This window comes from Pelobates fuscus, chromosome 13 (assembly GCF_036172605.1).
Source record: "Pelobates fuscus isolate aPelFus1 chromosome 13, aPelFus1.pri, whole genome shotgun sequence".
In the NCBI taxonomy this organism is placed as follows: Eukaryota; Metazoa; Chordata; class Amphibia; order Anura; family Pelobatidae; genus Pelobates; species Pelobates fuscus.
The window spans coordinates 92721335-92748868 of NC_086329.1; the positions used below are offsets into that span (position 1 = coordinate 92721335).

Here is a 27534-nt window from a genome sequence, read left to right on the forward strand (position 1 = left end):
CTAATATCTTTTCTTCTGTCTCTATTTCCCGAGGTGTAATCAATTCTCCCCTCCCTTTTTGTGCTCTTTTGGTCAAGGTCTCCTTTTGTTTTTGTCATTGATCAAGACCCTTTTTCTCTTATTGTTGCTAATTTTACTTTCCCCATTCTGGAACCAACATTTGCCATTGTTTATTTATCCAATGTGTCCCCCCTTGTCTTCATCATGTACCACTAGTGTCTTCACTCCCCTGTCCTTCTGGAATCCCTCTCTTGATTTCCTCCAATCTTCCTCCAGCTGTGTGTCTCCTGCTCTGTGTCGGTGGCCAAGGCCTGGCAGCAGGAAGCAGATGGGCAATCCAGAGTCTCTCTGACAATAACGTGTCATATTAACGATAAGGTCTAGGCAAAGGCATCAGCACACCTTCACAGGTGCAGTATATTCTCTGTATTTAGCTCTGGGTATCTGTTGTGGTAAGATAACAAGGGACCTGAGTTTTAAGCGCAGGGGGTGGAGCCTAGAAACCATATGCTCAACTAAAACGCAAAGCACAGAGCTGGTCTTTAAATAAACAAAGTATAAGGTAACAATAAAAAAATGAGGCACACTTTTATTCATTACTAAATAATACTGCGTTATATCACATCGCATTCATCACTAAAATTAAACGTATCATTGAACTCTCTCTTTTAGCTAAAATCTTGAATGGACAGGTCGTTGAGGATTCAACCGTAAAAGCACAGATAAAAAAAAAAATACATGACAGTGACTTCTTAAATGTAAATACTTTTTTCATATTCAGGAAAATTCGCTCCTACTCCTCTGCAAAAGGATCTTTGTGGAACGAGCTATCGAGACTCTGCCGCCTACCGTGGGTTTGGAGACGTTCTTGAGATTTTTCAGAGGATCGGCGTTTTACGCTGGCAGAGGTGCGGTGGAATAACATGCTGCGGAAATAGCCATATTGTATTGGTTCTGAAAAGGTTCGCATCCTGTTTACGGAGCGAGTCACCTTTGGGGTAGTGTCAAGCTTGTTCTTTTTGGGGTCTGTTTTGCGTTTTGAGTCTTCCTTTGAATCATCGAGAAAGAACAGATTTCTCATTAATGTCTCAATGCGTTTTCTTATCTAGGAAGGAAAAGAAAGATAGGGTACCGGTTAAATATTTTATTTAAACACCATTGTTACAGTTCTCGTAAATCTATCAAACTGGGTCCTTGCATCATCCATCCAGGAATATGATGTACTGTATTCAGCTCTGTGCCGCATCACCAGTAATTAGATATCTCCCAAATAATGGCTCAAGAAACTTGAGCTTGACCTGATCTTGCGGTAAATAGGTAAAGCGGAGCCTGCTGCCTGTAGTCAGACCATTAACCCGATGCTTATTACAATAGGTGACTTTGCACCTTCCATAATTCAGACCCACTCAGTGACCACTCACCAGCTATGAGCCGCAATCTTACGGAATTACCTCAATTTACCCCAAATTTTCCAGAAAATGACTTATTAGAGCACAGATTGCAGCTGAGTTTTATAGGGCAGTGTTACACAAAGATGATTTATCTCCATCAGAAACTAAATCTGCTACCATAAATGGCCCTGGAATGAAGTGTTAATATAGCCTAATACCCATCTATCTCCCTGTTTTTCTGTCCGTCCGCTGTCCGTCCATCCATCCATGCAGATTTTAAGAGCTTTCTATACTGGTAATCATAGATCCATAGATACACACATAGCAAAACCATTAAAATATACTTACACAGGTATACATATATATGCACACACATACCTAGACATGCATTCGCACATTATCATGGAAGCCCATGTATACAAAGTCTTAAAGGACCACTCTAGGCACCCAGACCACTTCAGCTTAATGAAGTGGTCTGGGTGCCAGGTCCAGCTAGCTTTTACCCTTTTTTTTATAAACATAGCAGTTTCAGAGAAACTGCTATGTTTATACTGAGGGTTAAGCCAGCCTCCAGAGCCTCTAGTGGCTGTCTCATTGACAGCCGCTAGAGGCGCTTGCGTGCTTCTCACTGTGAAAATCACAGTGAGAGCACGCAAGCGTCCATAGGAAAGCATTATGAATGCTTTCCTATGCGACCGGCTGAATGCGAGCGCAGCTCCTGCCGCGCATGCGCATTCAGCCGATGACGTCGCGAGGAAGAAGAGGAGGAGGAGGAAAGCTCCCCGCCCGGCGCTGGAGAAAGAGGTAAGTTTAACCCCTTCCTCCCCCCAGAGCCCGGCGGGAGTGGGTCCCTGAGGGTGGGGGCACGAGTATGTTTTCCTGGCACTAGAGTGGTCCTTTAATAAAGGCTCTTGTGAGAGCCCCAATGTTGCTTGAGTTTCAAAAAACAACCTTGCATAGAATGAAAGTGCCAGGTCTTTTGGTTACATCAACAAAGAGATGTGGAGCCGTCCCGATGAGTAGCACTCGGTTAGTGTCCACTGATAAATACGTGCCTTCTCTTTCTGTTGCATGTGTATATATACACACAGTCATGGAAGCACAGGCAAACTGTATGGTACTGTAGAAACACGCCTGAGGCTATTGGCTCAGACTCTTAAATGCATGGGCATACATCACACGGTACAGCTACCATATTAGCAGTGAGATCTTGGGTCACAATGCAAGGACCCATCTTGGATCATGGTGACACATAGTAATCCTGGCTGCATCATCTAGGAAATGCCGGGGCTTCCTGGGTCACCCTTGAATACTACTACTACTAATAAAGTTCTGGTAACCCATCCTTGAAACCATTCCAACTGTTTTGCCCCATGTTTTCATTCTGCAATTTTTCCTCTCTGATTCTTGTCTTCCCTCCCTCGGCTGATCGGGTGCTCCTGCCACCATCCCCCTTCCCTCCTGCTCGCAGTTCCAGAGGAGCAAAGAAAACTAGGGCTGGAACTGGAGGACAGGCAGCTCATCTTAAGGTAGGGGAGGAGGGGCTTGGATGACAGTCTATTGGATTTGGGGGCAATATATTGGATTTGTGGGCAGTGTATTAGAATATTAGATTGAGTCTGCATGGAGACGCTGAAGGCTCCCCGTGGAGATGCTGTTTGGCCATACATGCACAACAGCCTCCCAATGCTCCCAGTGAGGCCTCAAAGTGGTAATCAATTTGATTCAGGAATCACCGGCATTCCTGAATATTACCATCAAAATGCAGGGGAGGAGATAAGGAGATTGTAGGTACCTTATGTACTATAGCTGGCAGTACATTAGGTGGAGGTGACATAGTCGGAGAAACCTCAGGCTGTAGATGCACTGTTCGAGTAAGAAGCGTACTGAATGCCTGGGCAAATTGATCCATACTGTGATCACTCTCCTCTAGCTTTCTCTCGCAAGCTGCTATGTGTTGACACAGTTCTGCAGGATCTATGGCCATGTCGTAATGTCAGGATTACTAGTTGATCCAGCACATGGAACTGTATCACACCTAGGACTAAAAGGTAACATCTTACCAGGCCTTAGAATGGCCAGACTTAACGTACCAAAGAATAGTCAGAATTCTTGCCGAGGTCGGGGACACATAATAGGACACAACGATAAGGGAAAGTCAAAAGTCAGGGATACCAGAAAACAGGGAAGTCAAAAGGAAGCCAAAGTCACTAACCAGAAATAAACGCTCAGGAACACACTCTCGGACAACCACTAGGGGAAACACGACAGGGCAATGAGGAGAATTAAAATTGTGTATAAATAAGCCTTTTACAAATCTGATTGGCCGAAATCGGCCTTTGACCCCAGTACATGCACGCGTGACGTCACACGCTCGCCGACGTCGTCATCATCACCGTGGGCGGCTGTGGGGCTATAATTTGGCATGGATCCGCAGTGGCCGGTGTCCAGCATCATGTTGCAGGAGTCAGGTATACTGACGCATGACTGCTGAGCGCAGATACATCAAGGTGAGGATAAATATGTTACACAGGCTTGCATTAACACAAAGTTACTGTTTGATGCACCCGTTTCTGCGATCCACCGATGGCAATGAGTCCCACACTGTTTTTCTGGTGGCTTCAATGGTGACTTCTGCTGTTCCAGTAGCACATCCAATACTGCTCACTCCAAGTCTGGCTTTTCCTACAACCTAGAAACAACCTACAAGGAAACCGCAACACCAAAAATTATTATAGGAGGTTTACGCTACCATGTGTGGAAGCTAAAATGGACACTATAGTCACTAAACAACTTTAGCTTATCATGCCGCTGCAGACTCACTGCCTAATTCTCAGTTATTTAGGAGTTAAATCACTTTGTTTATGCAGTCCTAGGCACACCTCCCTGATATGTGACTTACACAGCCTTCCTACACACTTCCTTTAATGCAAATTCTGTTTAATTTAGAATTTCCTGTCTCCTGCTCTGTTAATATCTTTGTAGACCCTGCAGGAGCTGTGTGTGATTAAAGTTCAATTTACAGAGCAGGAAACAACTTTTATAGTAAGTTACATCTCAGTAAAAATTAAACGATTTTGTATTAATACAGGATGTGCCAGTCACAGCCAGGGGAGGTGTGGCTAGGGCTTCATAAACATAAACAAAAGGGATTTAACTCCTAAATGGCAGAGAATTGAGCAGTGAAACTTCAGGGGCATGATCTGTACACAAAAACTGCTTCATTAGGCTAAGGTTTTGGTGACTATAGGGTCCCTTTAACAAAGACCCCTCAGTCAGGTTGAAACGTTGCTGGTTCCACACATGGTGGAATAAATCTCCTATAATCATTTTTGGTGTTGTGGATCCTTCCTTAGGTAACTTTGGAGTTTGCACCCATATTGCATCTGTTGGCGTACCAGTTCTCCCTATTGGTTTTCTCTTTTCTAACAATAAGTCTGGCTCAAACCTGGTAATCCTCAAACAAACTGATTCTGAAAATGTAATTTGTTCATAAACTAACGGAATTGGACAAATTAAAATCCTTTTAATCCATACACGGAAAGCAATTTCCAGGAATTTTATTCAGATGAACCACTTAAAACGAATTTTTGCAAATGTCTATTATTCATCAACGCCCAAACAAACACACAGCACACACTCACATCTTCTACGGCAGTCAAACTGAAACCTAATCTGCCCTATTTATACCCGAAACCACTGGGGGCTGATTGATTTTTGACATTTCTAACTTGGTACATTTGACAACCTTCTGTTATCCCAATTTTATACATGTGTGTCAGTGTTTGTAACTGTGTGTCTGTATCTGTATGTGTGTCAGTGATTGTATCGGTTTGTCTATGTATCTGCATGTGTGGCAGTGTTTGTGTGTCTGTTTATCTGCATGTTTATCAGTGTGTCTGTGCAACTGTATGTGTGTCAGTGTATGTATCAAAAACTGACACACATGAAGGGGGGGGCCTGACCGCCATGCTGGCCGGTCGCATGGCACAGCAGCTTCAGCAACTTTTGAAGCATTAATCTAAAACAAGAAACTTTTTGCCCTACCCGACGACCTACGGAGGTGGGCCAGCACATGGGGAGACTCTGGAACCAGGGAGAGGCTTGCGTCTAACGTTTTAGTCCCCCGGAGAGACACGCACCGCTCCTTCTGGATGAGGCCTACTCAGGTGGTGAGCGAGACGGACGGACGCCGCCCGCTATCCTGCCCGATGCTGTCTGGCCAGACTCCCTTAGCTGAGCGGACCGGGCCCTGTCCCCCCCCCCCTCTGGGCCGGCAGGGGTGGTCCCGGCCTGCACCCTTTACGCTCTGCTGCCTCAGCTACAACAAAGCACCCGGGGCCCTGAAGGACTGCCGACACGCAGACCAGGCCACGAGCCATATCTAAAATGGCGGCGCAGTAACCCTGCTGGCTCGCACAGATACCTGCGGCTCCTGGGGGGATGCGACCGGCACGGAATACACATCACCTCCATAACGGCACAGCGACACCTAACTGCAAAACCGCAAGGAGAAGACACCAAACAGCTGGAGGAAAGCGGCTGAGACAAACTCTTCAGCGCAGAAAACAGAACCCAGGCAGACGGGACTTGAGGAACCAGCCTGAGTCTCAAAACCTGCCCAACATCCCTCCGGGAAGCGAGCGGGAATACCTAACTGCACGCTGGCGAAGCTGTGGGGTGCTCACACAAGCGACTACTCTCAGGACTCGAAGTTCATGTTAAACTATGTTCTAAACAATCGCAACAGCAAAAGCAGGATAGAATACCCTAGCAAAGTTAACCCACGAGTAATCAGTCACTTAAAACTGGCGCAAGTAACATCTAGTACCCCTTACCCTGTATATTCACATTGCAAGCTATACCTATATTGACACAGCATAAAAACCTTATGTCTAACTAGTACAGCGATGTTACTTTAGGTTACAAGCAAGATTTAGCAAGGTTCACCTAGCATGTTAACCCATAGGTTACAGGATTAACAAGTTCACTAAATGACCAAACGATGAGAATAGCAGATTTCCCGTGTAATCAGGTTCTATGACTAACAAAAAAGTGCTATGTACAAATGCCACGATATTGTGAAATGTAAAACATGTACTACTTCATTGGCTTGGACTAGCTATTGTGGCTTGACAAGCGTGTGTGTAAAACCTAAGCACTGCAAAAATAAAGAATAAAAAAAAAAAAAAAAACTGACACACATGCAGATACTGACACATATACAGAAGTACAGACACACTGATATGCCTGCAGATACGCAGACATACACACACACACACACTGCCGCACATGCAGATACGCAGGCATACAGATACATACACTACACATACAGATACACAAACTACACACTACACACATACAGACACACACACTACACATACACAGATACACACTACACACACAAACATATAAACATACAGATACCCACACTACACATACACACATACAAACACACACACACACAGCTACCCACACTACATACAGATACACACACACACACGCATTAAAAAAATGAAGCCACCCGGCAGCTTCTTACCTTCTGCTGGCAGTGGCTGGTGGGAGTTGGGGGATTCGGCCCCATCCTCGCGGCTTCCTCCTGCGCAGCTGGCTCTGTGTGCGCTGGGAGGAAGTGATACGCTGTCACTTCCTCCCAGCTCTCTGTGAACAATAGAAGGGACTCAGTCGCACTGTTAAATGCCACAGAGCACGACCGGGCCCCTCATTGCATATGTCCACCCAATGGACCCTCACACAGGTTCCCAACTTATGCATTGCTGCTGCAACGCCGCCAAGGGTTGGGAAATCCTGTTTTAGATTATGACAGGGGTGGCAAATAGGCTGTATGGGCCTTGTGCTGAAAGTGGCACTTCGTATGGGACAAGCATAATGCTATATCATACAGTTTTTCTATTGGATGTGTATTCATCTTCTACTTCATTATTATCGAGACCTGCGTGCCTCCTCTGTCTGTTTCTTCTAAAGAGATCTGCGCATCTCAGCTATTGCATATCGCAAATTCAAAAAGTTTGGGACATGGTTCTCCCGCTTTGGTTTCTTCTGCGTGTTTTGAAAACTGAAAATCTCCTCAAGGACAAGAAATTCACAAAAAAAAAATTAAGTGGTTTCAGTAACAGGCAGTCAGCTGGACTGGCGGTGTCCGTAGCCTCTCTCTAGAAAGTCACATCGCCTCCATTTGGGTACGGCACCGGGACGTGAGTTCCTTCTAGAGCAGACCAGGAAGATGATTATAAAGAAATGCACTTCAAAGAGTTCATTGAATTGATCAATTTAGAGAATTATCAGATAGTATTATTATTTATTTTTGGGCGTTTCATGTGTGCCGAGTATGTGCTGTGATCTGAGCCTTAAGGATAAAATGTAAAGAGGTTTTATAAGATGTAGTATTTCCATTAGTGGCATGTACAGCCGGCAGTAATTATCTGTATAGTTCATCCATCACTCATCATATAATCACATTCTCTGGGCACAGCGTGTCCTTAGGAAGCTTGTATTAATATGACAAGACTTTGGAACCAGATGCACGAACACGTGAATGTTCCTTTGTGGGTTCAATAATTTTTTTACGCGCAGGTAAAGTGTTTATTCTGCAGGACAGAGACTCCTTCCTCACAATTATACATCATTCTTCTTGCACTGAACTCCTGTGTATTTCGATTTTCCTTTAAAATGAATCATAGAGGTCGATGACATTTAGCTGGTCTTTTCAGGATTTCTCTGGATCTAAGATCATTGGGTATCAGTTAGACTTGAGCCGTGAAATTGCCACAGGAAGCTATTATAATAGGCCAGCCAAATACACTTAAGAGGGTTACACTCCAAGCACCACCACAACTTCAGTAATTTGAAGTGGTGATGGTGCCTGGAGTCTGTATTTGGAGAGTTTCGCTATGAAATAATGCATGTATAGTAATGAACCCCTCTGCTAGCATATTTGGGGCATCATTAGCCAGTCTAGAACAAGAATTCAAGGTCACTAATATGAATCCTGTACAAATTTAGCATCTGACACCAGCACGCACAAGATGTGGAGACAGACAGTGAGTGGCGGCATGCCACCCACCCTCCATCATGCTGCCCCTTTTCTCATTCAGCCCATACTCCATGACACCAGTCCCCCTCTAATGTCAGTTGAGGAAGATCACGGCTGCAGGGAGAAGTTGGCCTTGGTGCTGGAACATAGGTACCATTTAGCCGTTCCCATAATTAATTTCACGGGGGTGGGCGGGATAGGAAGGGTTTTGTTTAAAACACTGTTATTTGGTTGAAGTAACCTTTTATGGCATTGCATTCTGAATGTTGCAGAACTGCTTTCACCCACGGGCTTGGCAACAACTCCCTCTAGAACGGCTATCAAAAGCTCAGATAACTCTAGAGGTTTATCAGATCAGACCAGATAAAAACTGTCAGATCACTGTATCTAGAATGGTCAGTGGGCATGATCATTGTATCTAGAACTGTATCTAGAATGGTCAGTGGGTCAGACCAGAGCACCTTGAGCTGTCAGTGGGCCAGATCAGAGCAACTAGAGCTGTCAGTGGGCCAGATCAGAGCACCTAGAACTGTCAGTGGGCCAGATCAGAGCACCTAGAACTGTCAGTGGGTCAGATCGGAGCACCTAGAACTGTCAGTAGGCCAGATCACAGCACCTACAACTGTCAGTGGGCCAGATCACAGCACCTAGAACTGTCAGTGGGCCAGATCACAGCACCTACAACTGTCAGTGGGCCAGATCACAGCACCTAGAACTGTCAGTGGGTCAGATCGGAGCACCTAGAACTGTCAGTGGGTCAGATCAGAGCAACTAGAACTGTCAGTAGGCCAGATCACAGCACCTACAACTGTCAGTGGGCCAGATCACAGCACCTAGAACTGTCAGTGGGCCAGATCACAGCACCTAGAGCTGTCAGTGGGCCAGATCAGAGCACCTAGAACTGTCAGTGGGTCAGATCAGAGCAACTAGAGCTGTCAGTGGGCCAGATCACAGCAACTAGAGCTGTCAGTGGGCCAGATCACAGCACCTAGAACTGTCAGTGGGCCAGATCACAGCACCTAGAACTGTCAGTGGGCCAGATCGGAGCACCTAGAACTGTCAGTGGGTCAGATCAGAGCACCTACAACTGTCAGTGGGCCAGATCAGAGCACCTAGAACTGTCAGTGGGTCAGATTGGAGCACCTAGAACTGTCAGTAGGCCAGATCACAGCACCTACAACTGTCAGTGGGCCAGATCACAGCACCTAGAACTGTCAGTGGGCCAGATCACAGCACCTACAACTGTCAGTGGGCCAGATCACAGCACCTAGAACTGTCAGTGGGTCAGATCGGAGCACCTAGAACTGTCAGTGGGTCAGATCAGAGCAACTAGAACTGTCAGTAGGCCAGATCACAGCACCTACAACTGTCAGTGGGCCAGATCACAGCACCTAGAACTGTCAGTGGGCCAGATCACAGCACCTAGAGCTGTCAGTGGGCCAGATCAGAGCACCTAGAACTGTCAGTGGGTCAGATCAGAGCAACTAGAGCTGTCAGTGGGCCAGATCACAGCAACTAGAGCTGTCAGTGGGCCAGATCACAGCACCTAGAACTGTCAGTGGGCCAGATCACAGCACCTAGAACTGTCAGTGGGCCAGATCAGAGCACCTAGAACTGTCAGTGGGTCAGATCAGAGCACCTACAACTGTCAGTGGGTCAGATCAGAGCAACTAGAGCTGTCAGTGGGCCAGATCACAGCAACTAGAGCTGTCAGTGGGCCAGATCACAGCACCTAGAACTGTCAGTGGGCCAGATCACAGCACCTAGAACTGTCAGTGGGCCAGATCAGAGCACCTAGAACTGTCAGTGGGTCAGATCAGAGCAACTAGAACTGTCAGTGGGTCAGATCGGAGCACCTAGAACTGTCAGTGGGTCAGATCGGAGCACCTAGAACTGTCAGTAGGCCAGATCACAGCACCTACAACTGTCAGTGGGCCAGATCACAGCACCTAGAACTGTCAGTGGGCCAGATCACAGCACCTAGAGCTGTCAGTGGGCCAGATCAGAGCACCTAGAACTGTCAGTGGGTCAGATCAGAGCAACTAGAGCTGTCAGTGGGCCAGATCACAGCAACTAGAGCTGTCAGTGGGCCAGATCACAGCACCTAGAACTGTCAGTGGGCCAGATCACAGCACCTAGAACTGTCAGTGGGCCAGATCAGAGCACCTAGAACTGTCAGTGGGTCAGATCAGAGCACCTAGAACTGTCAGTGGGCCAGATCAGAGCACCTAGAACGGTCAGTGGGCCAGACCAGAGCACCTAGAGCTGTCAGTGGGCAAGATCGCTGCATTGACAACTTTCAGTGCGTCAGATTACTGCATCAAGAGCTGTCAATGGGCCAGACCACTGCACCTAGAACTCGGTGGACCAGAAAACACCTGTATTTAGAAATATTAAACCCATTGGCCAGAGAAAACTGAATCTAGAACGGTCATGGACCAGGCAACAAATGTATCTAAAGCAAATGTCAGTGAGCCAAAAGATGAGTGAAACATAAAAACATAGAATGTGACGGCAGATAAGAACCATTCGGCCCATCTAGTCTGCCCAATTTTCCAAATACCCCCATTAGTCCCTGGCATTATCTTAAGTCTAAGATAGCCTTATGCCTATCCCACGCATGCTTAAACTCCTTCACTGTGTGAAACATCTACCACTTGAGCTGGAAGGCTATTCCATGCATCCACTACCCTCTCAGTAAAGTAATACTTCCGGATATTATTTTTAAACCTTTGTCCCTCTAATTTAAGACTATATCCTCTTGTTGTGGTAGTTTTTCTTCTTTTAAATATAGTCTCCTCCTTTACTGTGTTGATTCCCTTTATGTATTTGTGCCTCTACAGCTGCATTCTATAGGTTGATTTCTATCACATCATAGCCACATTATTTAAAAATACACAATTGTCAAATCATTTGAAATCTGAGGAGACATGTGCTATTTCCTTTTCACTTCTCTAAAAGTCATACATCGAGGACACGTGCCCATTTAAAAATAATCTCTATGAGAAAAAAAATTGTATTCATAAAATCTACCAAAAAAGTGACAAGGATTGAATGAAAGAAATAATAGACGTTGCTAATTAGTAAAAAAAGGAAATTAAAACAGCTAATCCTTCCTCTCTAATGAGTATGCCCAATTAACACCTTTCTAAACACGGACAGTCATGGAAAAAGACAAAATTTTGTTATCAATAGGCTTAAAAGCTCGGTTTTCAGAAATCTTTATATGAATTTAGGTATTGGAAAAACACCCACAGTTCTTACATTGTTCATTTTTATTATTTTATTATTTCTCTTCAGAATTAGTCTGATTGTAAGCCACTCTTGTAAAACACTACAGCAATCACAAAGCCTCTTCCTTCCTGTAACATTGCACAACTTGCCTCCACACTATACACTAAAGTACGTTGCAGTTATAACAGTTATGAGTTTGAAGCCGTTATATAAGCAGACACCGAATAAATAATATGTAAAGCTCTCACAGAAGGATTTACCAGTGCTACTTCATCTTCAGTAACGATGAATCCAATTCTAACGGGTTCCTGACCAATCCCCACGCAGCGCCTACGTCTAAAGACGCTGCACGCCAACACTGGTGGTAGGTGCTGGCGGCCATCTTGGCCGGTCTCTTTTCAAGTGCACGCTGCTTCGGTGGGGAGGAACGAGTCAGAGATCCTGCCGAGTACAGGAGCGTTGGAGGCTTCCGCTTTACCTCCTGTGTCTCTCCTGGGCTGGTGTTAGACTCCCCAGCGAAGAATCGTTTTTCGGTAAGTTCCCTGCGGAGCCATGTTTCCAGCCGGGTCTACGTTCCCTGCGGATTAATGGCCCAAACCGATGGGAATGCGTCACCCACAGGGTATGTGAGAGAGGGAGGGCCGGCACACTGCTAGATAACCCAGAGTTACCATCATGCTGCTTAATTCATTATCCAGGGCCATCTCACTGCCAAAATTTCCGGCAGCTTTGACCCTTTTTCGTACGAAATAGGATAGGCCCATTTTCTGCTGAAAATTCCGGCAGCCGAAATTTCGGTGCATCCCTAGTTTCTATTAATGTTCACAGAGGTTCAATTCTTGACTTTTCATGAACTAAACTACTGGCAGAGGCAAAGCTATGTATCCTATAAACGTTTGCCTGGCAATCATCAATATACTGTACCAAAACCAATGGAGGACCAGGATTGGCTGAGAATCTTGGTCACTTCCTGGATGGCATGGATGCTGCAGATATGTAGTAAAAAAAAAAAATCTTCAACATGGTCGTTCTCTGTAAAGATCTGTTATCTTTTTAACAATTCTAAACTAGGACAACATATGATCACTATTAACTAAAGGTGTCAGGATTTGTTGGCCACCTCTGTCCTTGCAACCCATGAATAAACCAATTTGACAATCCGTACAGACCTAAGTATTCACAGTGAAATTAGGGATGGATTTAAGAAAGACTTGACCTCCGCCATCCATGGTTCTTACCTTGCACAAACTGGATATAGTTTCCACACCTATTAGGGTTTGTCAGACAGAGAGACCAGTAGCGACTCTAGACTAAAATAGATTCATTCACAGGCTCTATTTTCTATCCATTGTCAGCATGTAAAGTATCTGGAAATAATCTGCATCCAGTGCTTCGCTGGGAAATGATCTGGATTCAATGGCTCAGATTGCAATGATTTCCGTTCATATGCTGTATGTCCTCAGAGCTTTTTAAAGAGAAGCATCCGATTGAATACAAATTATTAGGATCGGTGACGTCATTTTAAAGAAAAATGGGATGCAGTGAACAGATTGTCACTGGAAGGTAAGTGTACCTGTATTTTTAATGATCTAAAAAAAAAAGAAACACAAAGAGGGCCCAATAACCCTCTTTATTTTTGCTGGCGAGCTCGCTGTGGCATGAAGTCCACAAGAGGTTAGTGGACGAATCCCTTATGAACACAAATTACTTTGAATTATTAGCAGGTTCTTTCGCCCTAAAAGGTTTTGTGAAACACAAAACCAACTGTTGTGTCCTTCTCGTGATGGGCAATATAACACCAGTTCGGTTTGCTTGCCAAACAATTTTGGCATTTCTGTCTAGAAAGAGACTTATATTAAAGGAAGAATTCCTACCGAGTTCATCAAGTACGACAGCAGACTGGAACTCTTGATTCCTAGTTGACTACAGTGATTGGCAATTAAATCTTTTGATTTTTCATCAACTTCCTTAACTTTGGGGCCCTATAGAGGTTGATCCTTTTGTATCACCGTCAACTTCAAACATTTTTTAGTTGGTGTCCAGACCCAGAAGCATTGAATACAGATGCGTTCCTTCAAACATGGCTCAGGGGAACCAATTATGCATTTCCCCCTATCATCATGATTTAACAAGCTCTACTTCAATGATCAATTCAGAGATCATCTCTGGTTCTAATAACTTCTTGGTGGCCAGATCAACGCTGGTTTCCTCAAATCCTGAGGAAGATAATAGATTATCTGAGAATTCTTCCAACATCCCTTTCGAATATTTTAGATCCCAAGGCAATGCTTCATCCTCTTGTGCTATCCAACCAATTAACTCTGGTTGCATGGCTGGTTTTGAGTCATTTGCATCTGGTCCAGAATCCTCTTTATCAACTTAAAAACTCTTGTCACAGGCATGGGCCCCAGGTACCAGAGCTGATTAAGGATCAGCCTGGAAACTTGGGATTCATTGAAGCATGGAATGGATTTGGATCCCGTACACGCACCTATCTCCTCCATACTAAATTTTATGTCTCATGCTTTTGACTCAGGTAAAGCATATTTTACCATAAACATAAACCGTTCTGCCATTTGGCAAGTCATTCCCCTGTCGACTCTTTTAAGTTAGGTAAACATCCCTTAATCTGTAAACTCATGAGGGAAATGAGACTTCAAAGACGTCTTTGTCCCAAATATACTGATACTTGGGAAGTTAACTTAGTTCTCCAAATGTTTAACTCTTGGAATGATAATGAATTGCTATCTTTAAAATGGTTATCTTGTAAGTTAACTGTTTTACTTTGCCTTGTTTCTTTCAAAAGGGTATCTGATGTCAAAGCTTTAGACTTCTCTAACAGATCATACACTCCGAACATTATCTCCAGGCTTAAGAAAACTAATCTCAATACAGTTTTCTATCCTCCATTTCCTGATCATCCTAACTTTTGTGTAGTTTGCTGTTTACAAACATATAAATCACAAACTCAAACTCAATCCATCATCTTTCTCAATTGTTAATTTCGTACTGTAAACCTCCCATTCCTGTATCTACTCCCACTTTAACTATATGTGTTAAACGTATCATGTCTATGACTAGAACAGATTTAGATAAATTTGGTGCTCATTGTACCAGCGGCGCTATGTCCACCAAAGTTTATTAAGCAGGGGATTCAATACGAGATATTATCAAAGCTGAAGATAGGTCATCAGAATCTACCCTTAAATCATTATACTTTAGACCTCATTCTCATGTTTCTAGGGTCGTTTTGTAAATATATTCTGCTTAAATCTTCCATAACACGAGCCTCCTGTCTGAGATAAGATTCAAAATTTTCCTGGACCAGGGGTGACAGAAAATGAATTTTTAAAGACAGGAGGCGAGTATTATCCCATCCTATCGATTCTTTCTTCACAGTTTAAAAGAACACCCTCATTCTACTTTTCATTTTAAGCTGGATGCCAATTTTCATCAATCCTGCTTCCTACCATCATTGGATTAATCTCAATACATCTTTCAACGTTACATCTATCATCGTCGCAGCCCGGAAGAGGAGTAACCGCCGCAGGCTACCTGTTATATAGACTATACTTGATGCTGATTGGTCCAAGTGTTTACCTGCTCATGATTGGTTGTGATATTTTTTTTCTTGAGTTCTACCCATCTGTTATTAACACTTTTTCTGTTGTGTGCAGTAAACAAAGTTATAAGCATAATACTCGCCTCCTGTCTTGAATAAAACTCGGACTCTAGAATGTAAGCTCATTGAGCAGGGACCAGGGCCAGGGCTGCCATCAGAAATGTTGGGGCCCCTGACAAAGCACAAGGTCTGGGCCCCCCCCCCCTCCGCCCCCTCCCTCCCGGGCCCGCCCACGCCCTACCTAGTCCGCTGACAATGATGCGGGACTGAATTTGTGCAGTGAATGCAGAGTGTGTTTGTGTAGCAGATGCAGTGTGTATAGTGAACGCAGAGTGTGTTTGAGTAGTGGATGTAGTGTGTGTACAGTGATGTAGTGTGTGTTTGTGTAGTGGATGTAGTGTTTGTATGTAATAGATTAAATGTGTTTAGTGGATGCAGTGTCTGTAGTGGATGTAGTGTGTGTATTAGACGCAGTGTCTGTGTATAGTGAATGCAGAGTGTTTCAATTTGTGGTGGATGTAGTGTGTGTACTGTGAATACAGGATGTTTGTGTAGTGGATGCTGTGTGTACAGTTAATGCAGAGTGTATGTTAGTGTAGTGAATGCAGAGTGTGTGTCAGTATAGTGAATCCAGAGTGTGTGCATAGTTTAGTGAATGCAGAGTGTGTGTTAGTGTGTAATGAATGCAGAGTGTGTGTTAGTGTGTAGTGAATGCAGAGTGTGTCAGTGTAATGAATGTAGTGTGTGTGTTAGTGCAGTGAATGCAGAGTGTGTGTAAATGTGTAGTAAATGCAGAGTGTGTTTTAATGTGTAGTAAATGCAGAGAGTGTGTTAATGTGTAGCGGATGCAGAGTGTGTGTTAGTGTAGTGAATGCAGTGTGTTAATGTGTAGTGAATGCAGAGGGTGTGTTAGTGTGTAGCGGATGCAGAGTGTGTGTTAGTGTAGTGAATGCAGAGTGTTAATGTGTAGTGAATGCAGAGAGTGTTTGAGTAGTGGATGTAGTGTGTGTACAGTGATTTAGTGTGTGTTTGTGTAGTGGATGTAGTGTTTGTATGTACTAGATGAAATGTGTTTAGTGGATGCAGTGTCTGTAGTGGATGTAGTGTGTGTATTAGACGCAGTGTCTGTGTATAGTGAATGCAGAGTGTTTCAATTTGTGGTGGGTGTAGTGTGTGTACTGTGAATACAGGATGTTTGTGTAGTGGATGCTGTGTGTACAGTTAATGCAGAGTGTATGTTAGTGTAGTGAATGCAGAGTGTGTGTCAGTATAGTGAATCCAGAGTGTGTGCATAGTTTAGTGAATGCAGAGTGTGTGTTAGTGTGTAATGAATGCAGAGTGTGTGTTAGTGTGTAGTGAATGCAGAGTGTGTCAGTGTAATGAATGAAGTGTGTGTGTTAGTGCAGTGAATGCAGAGTGTGTGTAAATGTGTAGTAAATGCAGAGAGTGTGTTAGTGTGTAGTGGATGCAGACTGTGTGTTAGTGTAGTGAATGCAGTGTGTTAATGTGTAGTGAATGCAGAGGGTGTGTTAGTGTGTAGCGGATGCAGAGTGTGTGTTAGTGTAGTGAATGCAGAGTGTTAATGTGTAGTGAATGCAGAGAGTGTGTTAGTGTGTAGCGGATGCAGAGTGTGTGTTAGTGTAGCGAATGCAGAATGTGTGTCAGTATAGTGGATGCAGTGAGTGTGTTAGTGTGTAGTGTATGCAGAGTGTGTGTGTGTTGTATTAGTATATGCAGTGTGTGTGTTGTGTTAGTGTATGCAGTATGTATGTTGTGTTAGTGTATGCAGTGTGTGTTGTGTCAGTGTATGCAGAGTGTGTGTGCTGTGTCAGTGTATGCAGTGTGTGTGTGTGAGGTGTTAGTGTATGCAGTGTGTGTTGTGTTAGTGTATGCAGTGGGTGTTGTGTCGGTATATGCAGAGTGTGTTGTATCAGTGTATGCAGAGTGTGTGTTGTATCAGTGTATGCAGAGTTTGTGTTGTGTTAGTGTATGCAGTGTGTGTGTTGTGTCAGTGTATGCAGAGTTTGTGTTGTGTTAGGGTATGCAGTGTGTGTGTTGTGTCAGTGTATGTAGTGTGTGTGTTGTGTTAGTGTATTTAGTGTGTGTGTGTTGTGTCAGTGTATGCAGTGTGTGTGTTGTGTTAGTGCATGTAGTGTGTTTGTGTGTGTGTGTTGTGTCAGTGTATGTAGTGTATGTGTGTTGTGCCAGTGTATGCAGTGTGTGTGTGTTGTGTTAGTGTATGTAGTGTGTGTGTATTGTGTTAGTGTGTATAGTGTGTGTGTGTGTGTTGTGTCAGTATATGCAGTGTGTGTGTGTTGTGTCAGTGTATGTAGTGTGTGTGTGTGTGTTGTGTCAGTGTGTGCAATGTGTGTGTTGTGTCAGTGTATGTAGTGTGTGTGTGTTGTGTCAGTGTATGTAGGGTGTGTGTTGTGTCAGTGTATGTAGTGTGTGTGTGTTGTGTTAGTGTATGTAGTGTGTGTGTTGTGTTAGTGTATATAGTGTGTGTGTGTGTTGTGTCAGTGTATGCAGTGTGTGTGTTGTGTCAGTGTATAGTGTGTGTGTGTTGTGTTAGTGTGTATAGTGTGTGTGTGTTGTGTCAGTATATGCAGTGTGTGTGTTGTGTCAGTGTATGTAGTGTGTGTGTGTGTTGTGTCAGTGTGTGCAATGTGTGTGTTGTGTCAGTGTATGTAGTGTGTGTGTGTGTGTTGTGTCAGTGTATGTAGGGTGTGTGTTGTGTCAGTGTATGTAGTGTGTGTGTGTTGTGTTAGTGTATGTAGTGTGTGTGTGTTGTGTTAGTGTATATAGTGTGTGTGTGTGTGTGTGTGTTGAGTCAGTGTATGCAGTGTGTGTGTTGTGTCAGTGTATGTAGTGTGTGTGTGTGTGTTGTGTCAGTGTATGCAGTGTGTGTGTTGTGTCAGTGTATGTAGTGTGTGTGTGTTGTGTCAGTGTATGTAGTGTGTGTGTGTGTGTGTAAATGTGCAATCTGGGGTGAGGGGGAGGGGGGGCATTTTAACATATTTTTTTTTTTTAAATTAAATTTAATTAAATTGTTTCTCCCCCCTCCCTGCTTACCTGTGTCTAGGGAGGGGGGAGATTCCAACCCTGGTGGTCCGGTGGCATGGTGGGGCCCCCCGGCTTCCCTGTTACCGCAGAGGGGGCCCAGGCAGCACACTGCCTCTTCTCTTCTCTCCTCCAATAACTCTCGCGAGACCCGCGGAGCGTTGCCATGGCAACCGGGTCTCGCGAGAGTTATTAGCAGAGACGAGAAGAGAAGAGGCTGTGTGCTGCCTGGGCCCCCTCTGCGGTAACAGGGAGCCGGTGGCCCGCGGCTGCACACATAGATAGCGATATTCGCTATCTATGTGTGCAGAGAGGGAAAGTGGGGCCCAGGACTGCCAGAGCAGTTCGGGCCCCCCAGGCCCATGACAACCGTCATGGTTGTCACCCCCTGATGGCGGCCCTGACCAGGGCCCTCCACCTCTCTGTTTCTGTACGTCCAGTTGTCTGGTTACAATTACATGTCTGTTAGTCCACCCATTGTACAGTGCTACGGAACCTGATGGCGCTATATAAATAATAAAATAATAATAATAAAATAATAATAATTTTCTGTTGTCCCTAGGCTAGGAAAATCTTAATTTTTCAGTTTGGGTTTTCTTGAACAAGTCTCTCAGTTCACATTGGGATTAAGAGAGCTGGGATTTGGGATATTTAATTCAGTATTTCTAAATAATGTAATAATGATCAGTTTTACCCTTTATTTGTAGCTCACAGATGTATAACGTACAACCTACAGTGACTTTCTAAGTCCTCTTTCAATCTTAGTATCTGCACGTGGACAGTTGTATGAGCAATCCTGTTATTTTGTGAAATATCACTGCGATCCACATTTAACCTGTGATAGATTATTTTTCAGGCGGAAGATAGGATGTATATATAGAAAGCTATTACATTCTGAACATCCATTTTGAGAAGTGAAATTAAAATCTAATAAATTTGAGGCTGAAAGAACATGTGCATCTATATATAAATGCAATCACTGTGGCCGATCAGTAAAAATACACTTCAGGTCAATGGAACCTGCAGAACAAATTGGATAAAATACGGGACTTTGCATGGAGAGTTTTTGTGTGTTCAGCAAAGTAAGAATCTATCTGCACATGGCAAGTACATTAGGCCAGTCAGACCATGCTGCGCCCTTTGTGTTAGGAGAAATTTATATGAGCTGTTTCTGAAGAGGCAGAAATCTATAAAATAGAAAGGACAAAGGTTTTAGGAGAAGGCTGTCTGTAAGCTCATGCAGGCCCGGTGCTAGACTATTTTGCATCCTAGGAAAGACCAGATGCAGCTCCCCTGCCCCCAAAAAAACAAAATTCTCCCCCAGACCCTTTATGTGTATCTTTCTCCCCCCCAGGCACTTTTGACTCCTTTTCCCCTTCCCCAGCCCCTCTGTGTGTATCTTTGCCCCCCCCCCAGCCCCTCTGTGTGTCTCTTTGTCCCACCAGCACCTTTGTGTCTGTTTGTCTCTCCAGTCCTACTGTGTAACCCTTTGTCCTCCCATTTACTCTGTGTGTCTCGTTGTCCCCAGCCCCTCTATATGTCTCTTTGACCCCACCATGCCCTTTGTGTGTCTCTTTGTCCCTTCTATTCCCTCTGTGTGTCTCTTTCTCCCCCACCCCCTTTGTGTGTCTCTCTTTCCCTTTCCCCAGCCCCTCTGAGTGTCTGTGTCCCCTTCCCCAGCGCCTCTGTGTCCTGTCTGAGCCTATCCTGATAATGTGCGGTCAGATCCCCTACATTCGATATCAACCCAGCTTTTCTGAGCCTGTACTGATAATGTGCAGTCAGTTCACATACATTCGATATATACCCAGCGTTGTCTGAGCCTGTCCTGATAATATGCAGTCAGATCCCCTACATTAGAAATAAATCCAGCACTGTTTGAGCCTGTCCTGATAATGTGCAGTCAGTTCACATACATTCGATATAAACCCAGCGTTGTCTGAGCCTGTCCTGATAATGTGCAGTCAGATGCCCTACATTCGATATAAACCCAGCTCTGTTTGAGCCGGTCCTGATAATATGCAGTCAGATCCCCTACATTAGAAATAAATCCAGCACTGTTTGAGCCTGTCCTGATAATGTGCAGTCAGATCCCCTAAATTAGATATAAACCCAGCGCTGCCACAGCCTGTCCTGATATTGTGTAGTTAGGAACATACACTATACTTAATAAAATCCTCCTACATATCACTAAATGTTTTCATCCACATTACTGATTCCAGATTGTTAAATAGCTAACCTCCATCTCTTGTTCTCTATCTCTTCACTGCTACAACGAGACAGTAGCCTCACGTGTGGCTGTAATTATTAACTATGCTCCTACACTGGAGATCTTATTAACTAACCTAGATAAACAAGATCCCCTGCAAGCATCAACTACCTGCGTATTCCTCCCCAGCAATGCTTTCTGAGAAAGGGATAGACAAACACAGATTCACAGCTGCTACAGGATGCTACGAAGATGTGTGTAGACAACGGAAATTACTAATAGATATTAACTGTGGGCAGTGGCGTACACATAACCCATGGGGCTCCGGTGCCAAACTGATCCATGAGGCCCCCTCGATCCCCCCTCCCTCTTCTCCCCCCGACACACACACATACAGACAGACAGGCACACATACAGACACACACACACACACACACACAACACACATACATACAAAGACAGGCACACATACATACAGACACACACACACACAAGACACATACAGACAGATAGACAGACACATACATACAGACACAGACAAACACACACACAAGACATACATACAAAGACACACATACATACAGATAGACACAGACATACAAACACACACACACACACATAATATTTAAGTCACCCTCCTGTTTCCTATCTTTTAGGTGCAGGAGGGTGACTTTCCCTGGGGCCCAGTGGTGGCTCAGATTGACGGGAGTCAGAGTTCCCACTCTGTCAAAGAGTATGTGTGTCTGAGTGTGTCAGTGTGTGTATATCTGTGTCAAGGGTTTGCGTATGTGTCACTCTGCATGTGTGTATGTCAGTATGTGTGTGTGTTTGTATGTGCCTGTGTGTGTGTGTGTGTGTATGTCAGTGTATGCAGGGGCGGACTGAGAACCCTCAGGGCCCCCGGGCAAAATAAATCAAGGGCCCCCTTACAGGCCCCACCTATACTCCGCAGCAAGCGCCACCCATGTCCCGCCTCCATGCACCGCCTCCAGCCACACCCTACACAATCTTTAGACACAAGGAACAAAAGTGCAATAATCCCTTCAAGGCCCCAGTAGAGACTACAATTGAGGGCTAATGGGCCATGGAGAGGCTATCTCGGTGTCCTTTAGCAGAGGCTATCTCGGTGTCCTTTAGAGAGTGTGTTAGAAAGAATCCCCTCCAGGCCCTATTAGAGACTACAATGGAGTCTAATAGGCTTGGAAGGGGGTCTTTCTAACAGAGGCCATCTCAGTGTCCCTGCTGGAAACAGTCGCCTCCACGCCCCAGTAGAGACTACAATTGAGGGCTAATGGGCCATGGAGGGGGGGGGGGGGAGCATTCTAGCAGAGGCTATCTCAGTGTCCTTTAGAGAGTGTGTTAGAAAGAATTTCCTCCAGGTCCCATTAGAGACTACAATGGAGTCTAATGGGGCCTGGAGGGGGGTCTCCAACACTCTGGTTCCTATTCACAATATAGCAACACAACATAGCTCGCTGATACCTAGGCCAAGTTGGCTCCTCTTACCTTAATTACTGTTGCTGGCTGGCAGTCTGTGGGCTTGCTGGAAGGCTGTGGGCTTACTGGCTGCGGCTGGCAGGCTGTGGGCTTGCTGGCTACTGCCGGCAGGCTGTGGGCTTGCTGGCTGCGACTGGCAGGCTGTGGGCTTGCTGGCTGCGGCTGGCAGGCTGTGGCTTGCTGGCTGCGGTTGGCAGGCTGTGGGCTTGCTGGCTGTAAGCCTAACTGGTGGCCTGTGGGCTGGCTGGCTGGCTGGCTGGCCGGCCTGTGGGCTGGCTGGCTTGCTGGCCGGCCTGTGGGCTGGCTGGCTTGCTGGCTACTGGGGCACTTGTAGATTATTTAAAGAAATAATCCATGCACAATAACCACTACTGCTCTGTGTAGTCGTTATGGTGCCAGGAGGGCCGGGCCCCCCTCCCAGAGTAAGTAGTCAAACCGTTTAAGAACAGTTTGACAACTTACCTGGGGTCTGCTGGGATATGAGGCTGTAGTAGGGTATAGGAGCAGTGGTGCAATGTGTAAGGGGTGCAGTGTGTGTGAAAGGTTCAGTGTGTGTGAGTGGGTGTAGTGTGTGAATGTGTAGGGTGTGTGGGGCAATGTGTGTATGAGGGGGCTGTGTATGTGTGTGGCAATGTTAGTATGGGGGGCTGTGTGTGTATGGGTGGGCAGTGTATGTGTGTGTGTGAGGCAATGTGTGTAAATGTGTATGGCGTGTGTGGGGGCAGTGTGTGTGTGTATGGGGGGTGGGGGCAGTGTGTGTGTGTATGGGGGGTGGGGGCAGTGTGTTTATGGGGCTAGAGTTCACTCTCACCACTGCGACCACCAGGAATCCCTGGTGGTCACAGTGTTGAGAGTAAACTCTAGCCCGTAGCTCCAGGGCTAGAGTTTACTCTCGCAACAGCCATAACGTTGCCGTGGTAACCGCGGCAACAATCTGTGCTCGCGCAAGAAGGACCCAGAGGAGCTGCAGGCTGAGCTCCCGGGTCCTCTCTTCCTCCCTCCCCTGCCCGCACGGTGCCTGCGGACAGGGGAGGGGGCAATTGCCCTCCTCTTACTCCCCACTCCCCCTCCCCCTCTTCTTACCCCCCTTCTTACTCCCACCCTCTTCTTACTCACTCTCTTCTTACCCCCCTTCTTACTCACTCTCTTCTTACCCCCCTTCTTACTCTCCCCCTCTTCTGACTCCCCCTCTTCTTACTCCCACCTCTTCTAACTCCTCCCTCTTCTTACTCCCCCTCTTCTTACCCCGCTCCCCACTCTTCTTACTCCCCCTTCCTCTTCTTACTCCCCCCCCTCTTATTACCCCCCTCTTCTTACTCCCCCCTTCCTCTCTTCTTACTCCCCCCTCCCTCTCTTCTTACTCCCCCCTCCCTCTCTTCTTACTCCCCCCTCCCCCTCTTCTTACTCCCCCCTCTTCTTACTCTTCTCTCCCCCTCTTCTTACCCCCTTCTTACTCCCCCCTCTCTTCTTACCCCCCTCCCCACTCTTCTTACTACCCCCTCCCTCTCCTTACTCTTCTCTCCCCCTCTTCTTACCCCCTTCTTACTCCCCCGTCTCTTCTTACCCCCTCCCCACTCTTCTTACTCCCCCCTCCCTCTCTTCTTACTCCCCCCTCTTCTTACTCTTCTCTCCCCCTCTTCTTACCCCCTTCTTACTCCCCCCCTCTCTTCTTACTCCCCCTCCCTCTCTTCTTACTCCCCCTCCCTCTCTTTTTACCCCCCTCCCTCTCTTTTTACCCCCCCCTCCCTCTCTTCTTACCCCCTCCCTCTCTTCTTACCCCTCCCTCTCTCTTCTTACCCACCCTCCCTCTTCTTACCCCTCCCTCTCTTCTTACCCCTCCCTCTCTCTTCTTACCCACCCTCCCTCTTCTTACCCCTCCCTCTCTTCTTACCCCCCCTCCCTCTCTATTTTACCCCCCCTCTCTATTTTTACCCCCTCTCTCTTTTTACCCCCTCTCTCTCTTTTTACCCCCTCTCTCTCTTTTTACCCCCCTCCCTCTCTATTTTTACCCCCTCTCTCTTTTTACCCCCTCTCTCTCTTTTTACCCCCCTCCCTCTCTCTTTTTACCCCTCCCTCTTTACCCCCACCCCACTCTCTTTTTACCCCCCTCCCTCTCTATTTTTACCCCCTCTCTCTTTTTACCCCCTCTCTCTCTTTTTACCCCCCTCCCTCTCTCTTTTTACCCCTCCCTCTTTACCCCCACCCCACTCTCTTTTTAACCCCCCTCCCACTCTCTTTTTAACCCCCCCTCCCACTCTCTTTTTAACCCCCCTCCCACTCTCTTTTTAACCCCCCCTCCCACTCTCTTTTTAACCCCCTCCCACTCTCTTTTTAAACCCCCTCCCACTCTCTTTTTAAACCCCCTCCCACTCTCTTTTTAACACCCCCCCTCCCCCCACTCTTTTTTTAACACCCCCCCCTCCCCCCACTCTTTTTTTTAACACCCCCCCTCCCCCCACTCTTTTTTTTAACACCCCCCCTCCCCCCACTCTTTTTTTTAACACCCCCCTCCCCCCACTCTTTTTTTTAACACCCCCCTCCCCCCACTCTTTTTTTTTAACACCCCCCCTCCCCCCACTCTTTTTTTTAACACCCCCCCTCCCCCCACTCTTTTTTTTAACACCCCCCCCCCCCACTCTCTTTTTACCCCCTCCCCTGTAGCGTGGCCGAGCTGCTGTGCGGTCCGCGGTGCCCGGCCGGAGTGATAGGAAGGTGCACACTGAGTGTGCACCTTCCTGTCAGTCCGGCCGGGTACAGGAAACAGAAACTCCTGTCCAGAAGTTTCTGTTTCCTGTACCCGGCCGGACTGACAGGAAGGTGCACACTGAGCACCTTCCTATCAGTCCGGCCGGGCACCGCGGACCGCACAGCTACAGGGGAGGGGAGGTGAGAAGCTGCAGCCGCCTGAGGCTCTTAAGAGAGCGCTCAGGCGGCTGCAGCATTTAAAGGGGCGGCCGGGCCCCATGATGGCGGGCCCCCCTCCCAGCCGGGCCCTCGGACCATGTCCGAAGTGCCCGACCGGTCAGTCCGCCCCTGAGTGTATGTGTATCTGAGTGTGTGTATATGACACTGTGTGTATATGACACTGTGTGTCAATGTGTGTATGTGCCAGTGTGTGTATATGTCACTATGTGTATCTGAGTGTATGTGTGTATTTGTGAGTCAAGATGTGTGTATGTGTCACTGTGTGCATCTGAGTGTGTGTATGTGTATTTGAGTATGTGTATTTGAGTGTGTGTATCTGTGTGTCAAGGTGTGTGTGTCAGTGTGTATCTGTGTGCCACTATGTGCCAGTGTGTGTGTGTGTGTGTGTGTGTGTATCTGTATGTCAGATACAAACACACACTGGCACATACAAACACAGATACACACATCTTGACACAAATATATATATATAGTTTATTATCTACAGATTAAACTCTGTATAAGAAGTTTATTATCTACAGATTAGTCTCTGTATAAGAAGTTATTATCTACAGATTAGTCTCTGTATAAGAAGTTATTATCTACAAATTAGTCTCTGTATAAGAAGTTATTATCTACAGATTAGTCTCTGTATAAGAAGTTTATTATCTACAGATTAGACTCTGTATAAAAAGTTATTATCTACAGATTAGACTCTGTATAAGAAGTTTATTATCTACAGATTAGACTCTGTATAAAAAGTTATTATCTACAGATTAGACTCTGTATAAGAAGTTTATTATCTACAGATTAGACTCTGTATAAGAAGTTATCTACAGATTAGACTCTGTATAAGAAGTTTATTATCTACAGATTAGTCTCTCTATAAGAAGTTATTATCTACAGATTAGACTCTGTATAAGAAGTTTATTATCTACAGATTAGTCTCTCTATAAGAAGTTATTATCTACAGATTAGACTCTGTATAAGAAGTTATTATCTACAGATTAGACTCTGTATAAGAAGTTATTATCTACAGATTAGACTCTGTATAAGAAGTTATTATCTACAGATTAGACTCTGTATAAGAAGTTATTATCTACAGATTAGTCTCTGTATAAGAAGTTATTATCTACAGATTAGACTATCTATAAGAAGTTTATTATCTACAGATTAGACTCTGTATAAGAAGTTTATTATCTACAGATTAGACTCTGTATAAGAAGTTTATTATCTACAGATTAGACTCTGTATAAGAAGTTTATTATCTACAGATTAGTCTCTCTATAAGAAGTTATTATCTACAGATTAGACTCTGTATAAGAAGTTATTATCTACAGATTAGACTCTGTATAAGAAGTTTATTATCTACAGATTAGACTCTGTATAAGAAGTTTATTATCTACAGATTAGACTCTGTATAAGAAGTTTATTATCTACAGATTAGACTCTGTATAAAAAGTTATTATCTACAGATTAGACTCTGTATAAGAAGTTTATTATCTACAGATTAGACTCTGTATAAAAAGTTATTATCTACAGATTAGACTCTGTATAAGAAGTTTATTATCTACAGATTAGACTCTGTATAAGAAGTTATTATCTACAGATTAGACTCTGTATAAGAAGTTTATTATCTACAGATTAGACTCTGTATAAGAAGTTATTATCTACAGATTAGACTCTGTATAAGAAGTTTATTATCTACAGATTAGACTCTGTATAAGAAGTTATTATCTACAGATTAGACTCTGTATAAGAAGTTATTATCTACAGATTAGACTCTGTATAAGAAATTATTATCTACAGATTAGACTCTGTATAAGTAGTTATTATCTACAGATTAGTCTCTGTATAAGAAGTTATTATCTACAGATTAGTCTCTGTATAAGAAGTTTATTATCTACAGATTAGTCTCTGTATAAGAAGTTATTATCTACAGATTAGTCTCTGTATAAGAAGTTTATTATCTACAGATTAGTCTCTGTATAAGAAGTTATTATCTACAGATTAGTCTCTGTATAAGAAGTTATTATCTACAGATTAGACTCTGTATAAGAAGTTATTATCTACAGATTAGACTCTGTATAAGAAGTTATTATCTACAGATTAGACTCTGTATAAGACGTTATTATCTACAGATTAGACTGTATAAGAAGTTTATTATCTACAGATTAGACTCTGTATAAGAAGTTTATTATCTACAGATTAGACTCTGTATAAGAAGTTATTATCTACAGATTAGACTCTGTATAAGAAGTTATTATCTACAGATTAGACTCTGTATAAGAAGTAATTATCTACAGATTAGACTCTATATAAGAAGTTATTATCTACAGATTAGACTCTGTATAATAAATTATCTACAGATTAGACTCTGTATAAGACGTTTATTATCTACAGATTAGTCTCTCTATAAGAAGTTATTATCTACAGATTAGTCTCTGTATAAGAAGTTTATTATCTACAGATTAGACTCTGTATAAGACGTTTATTATCTACAGATTAGTCTCTCTATAAGAAGTTATTATCTACAGATTAGTCTCTGTATAAGAAGTTTATT

At 44.6% G+C, this 27534-nt stretch overlaps 1 protein-coding gene across 1 annotated transcript in view; it reads right to left on the bottom strand.

The window, feature by feature from the left end:
* Positions 1-567: 567 nt before the first annotated feature.
* The window catches only part of LOC134582455 (perilipin-2-like), a 116563-nt gene continuing 89596 nt past the window's right edge, over positions 568-27534 (bottom strand). The window contains exon 7 of the mRNA XM_063439062.1: positions 568-1105. Within this exon, the coding sequence (XP_063295132.1) occupies positions 794-1105 (312 nt within the window). The 3' untranslated portion in view covers positions 568-793. The remainder of the gene's footprint in view (positions 1106-27534) is intronic.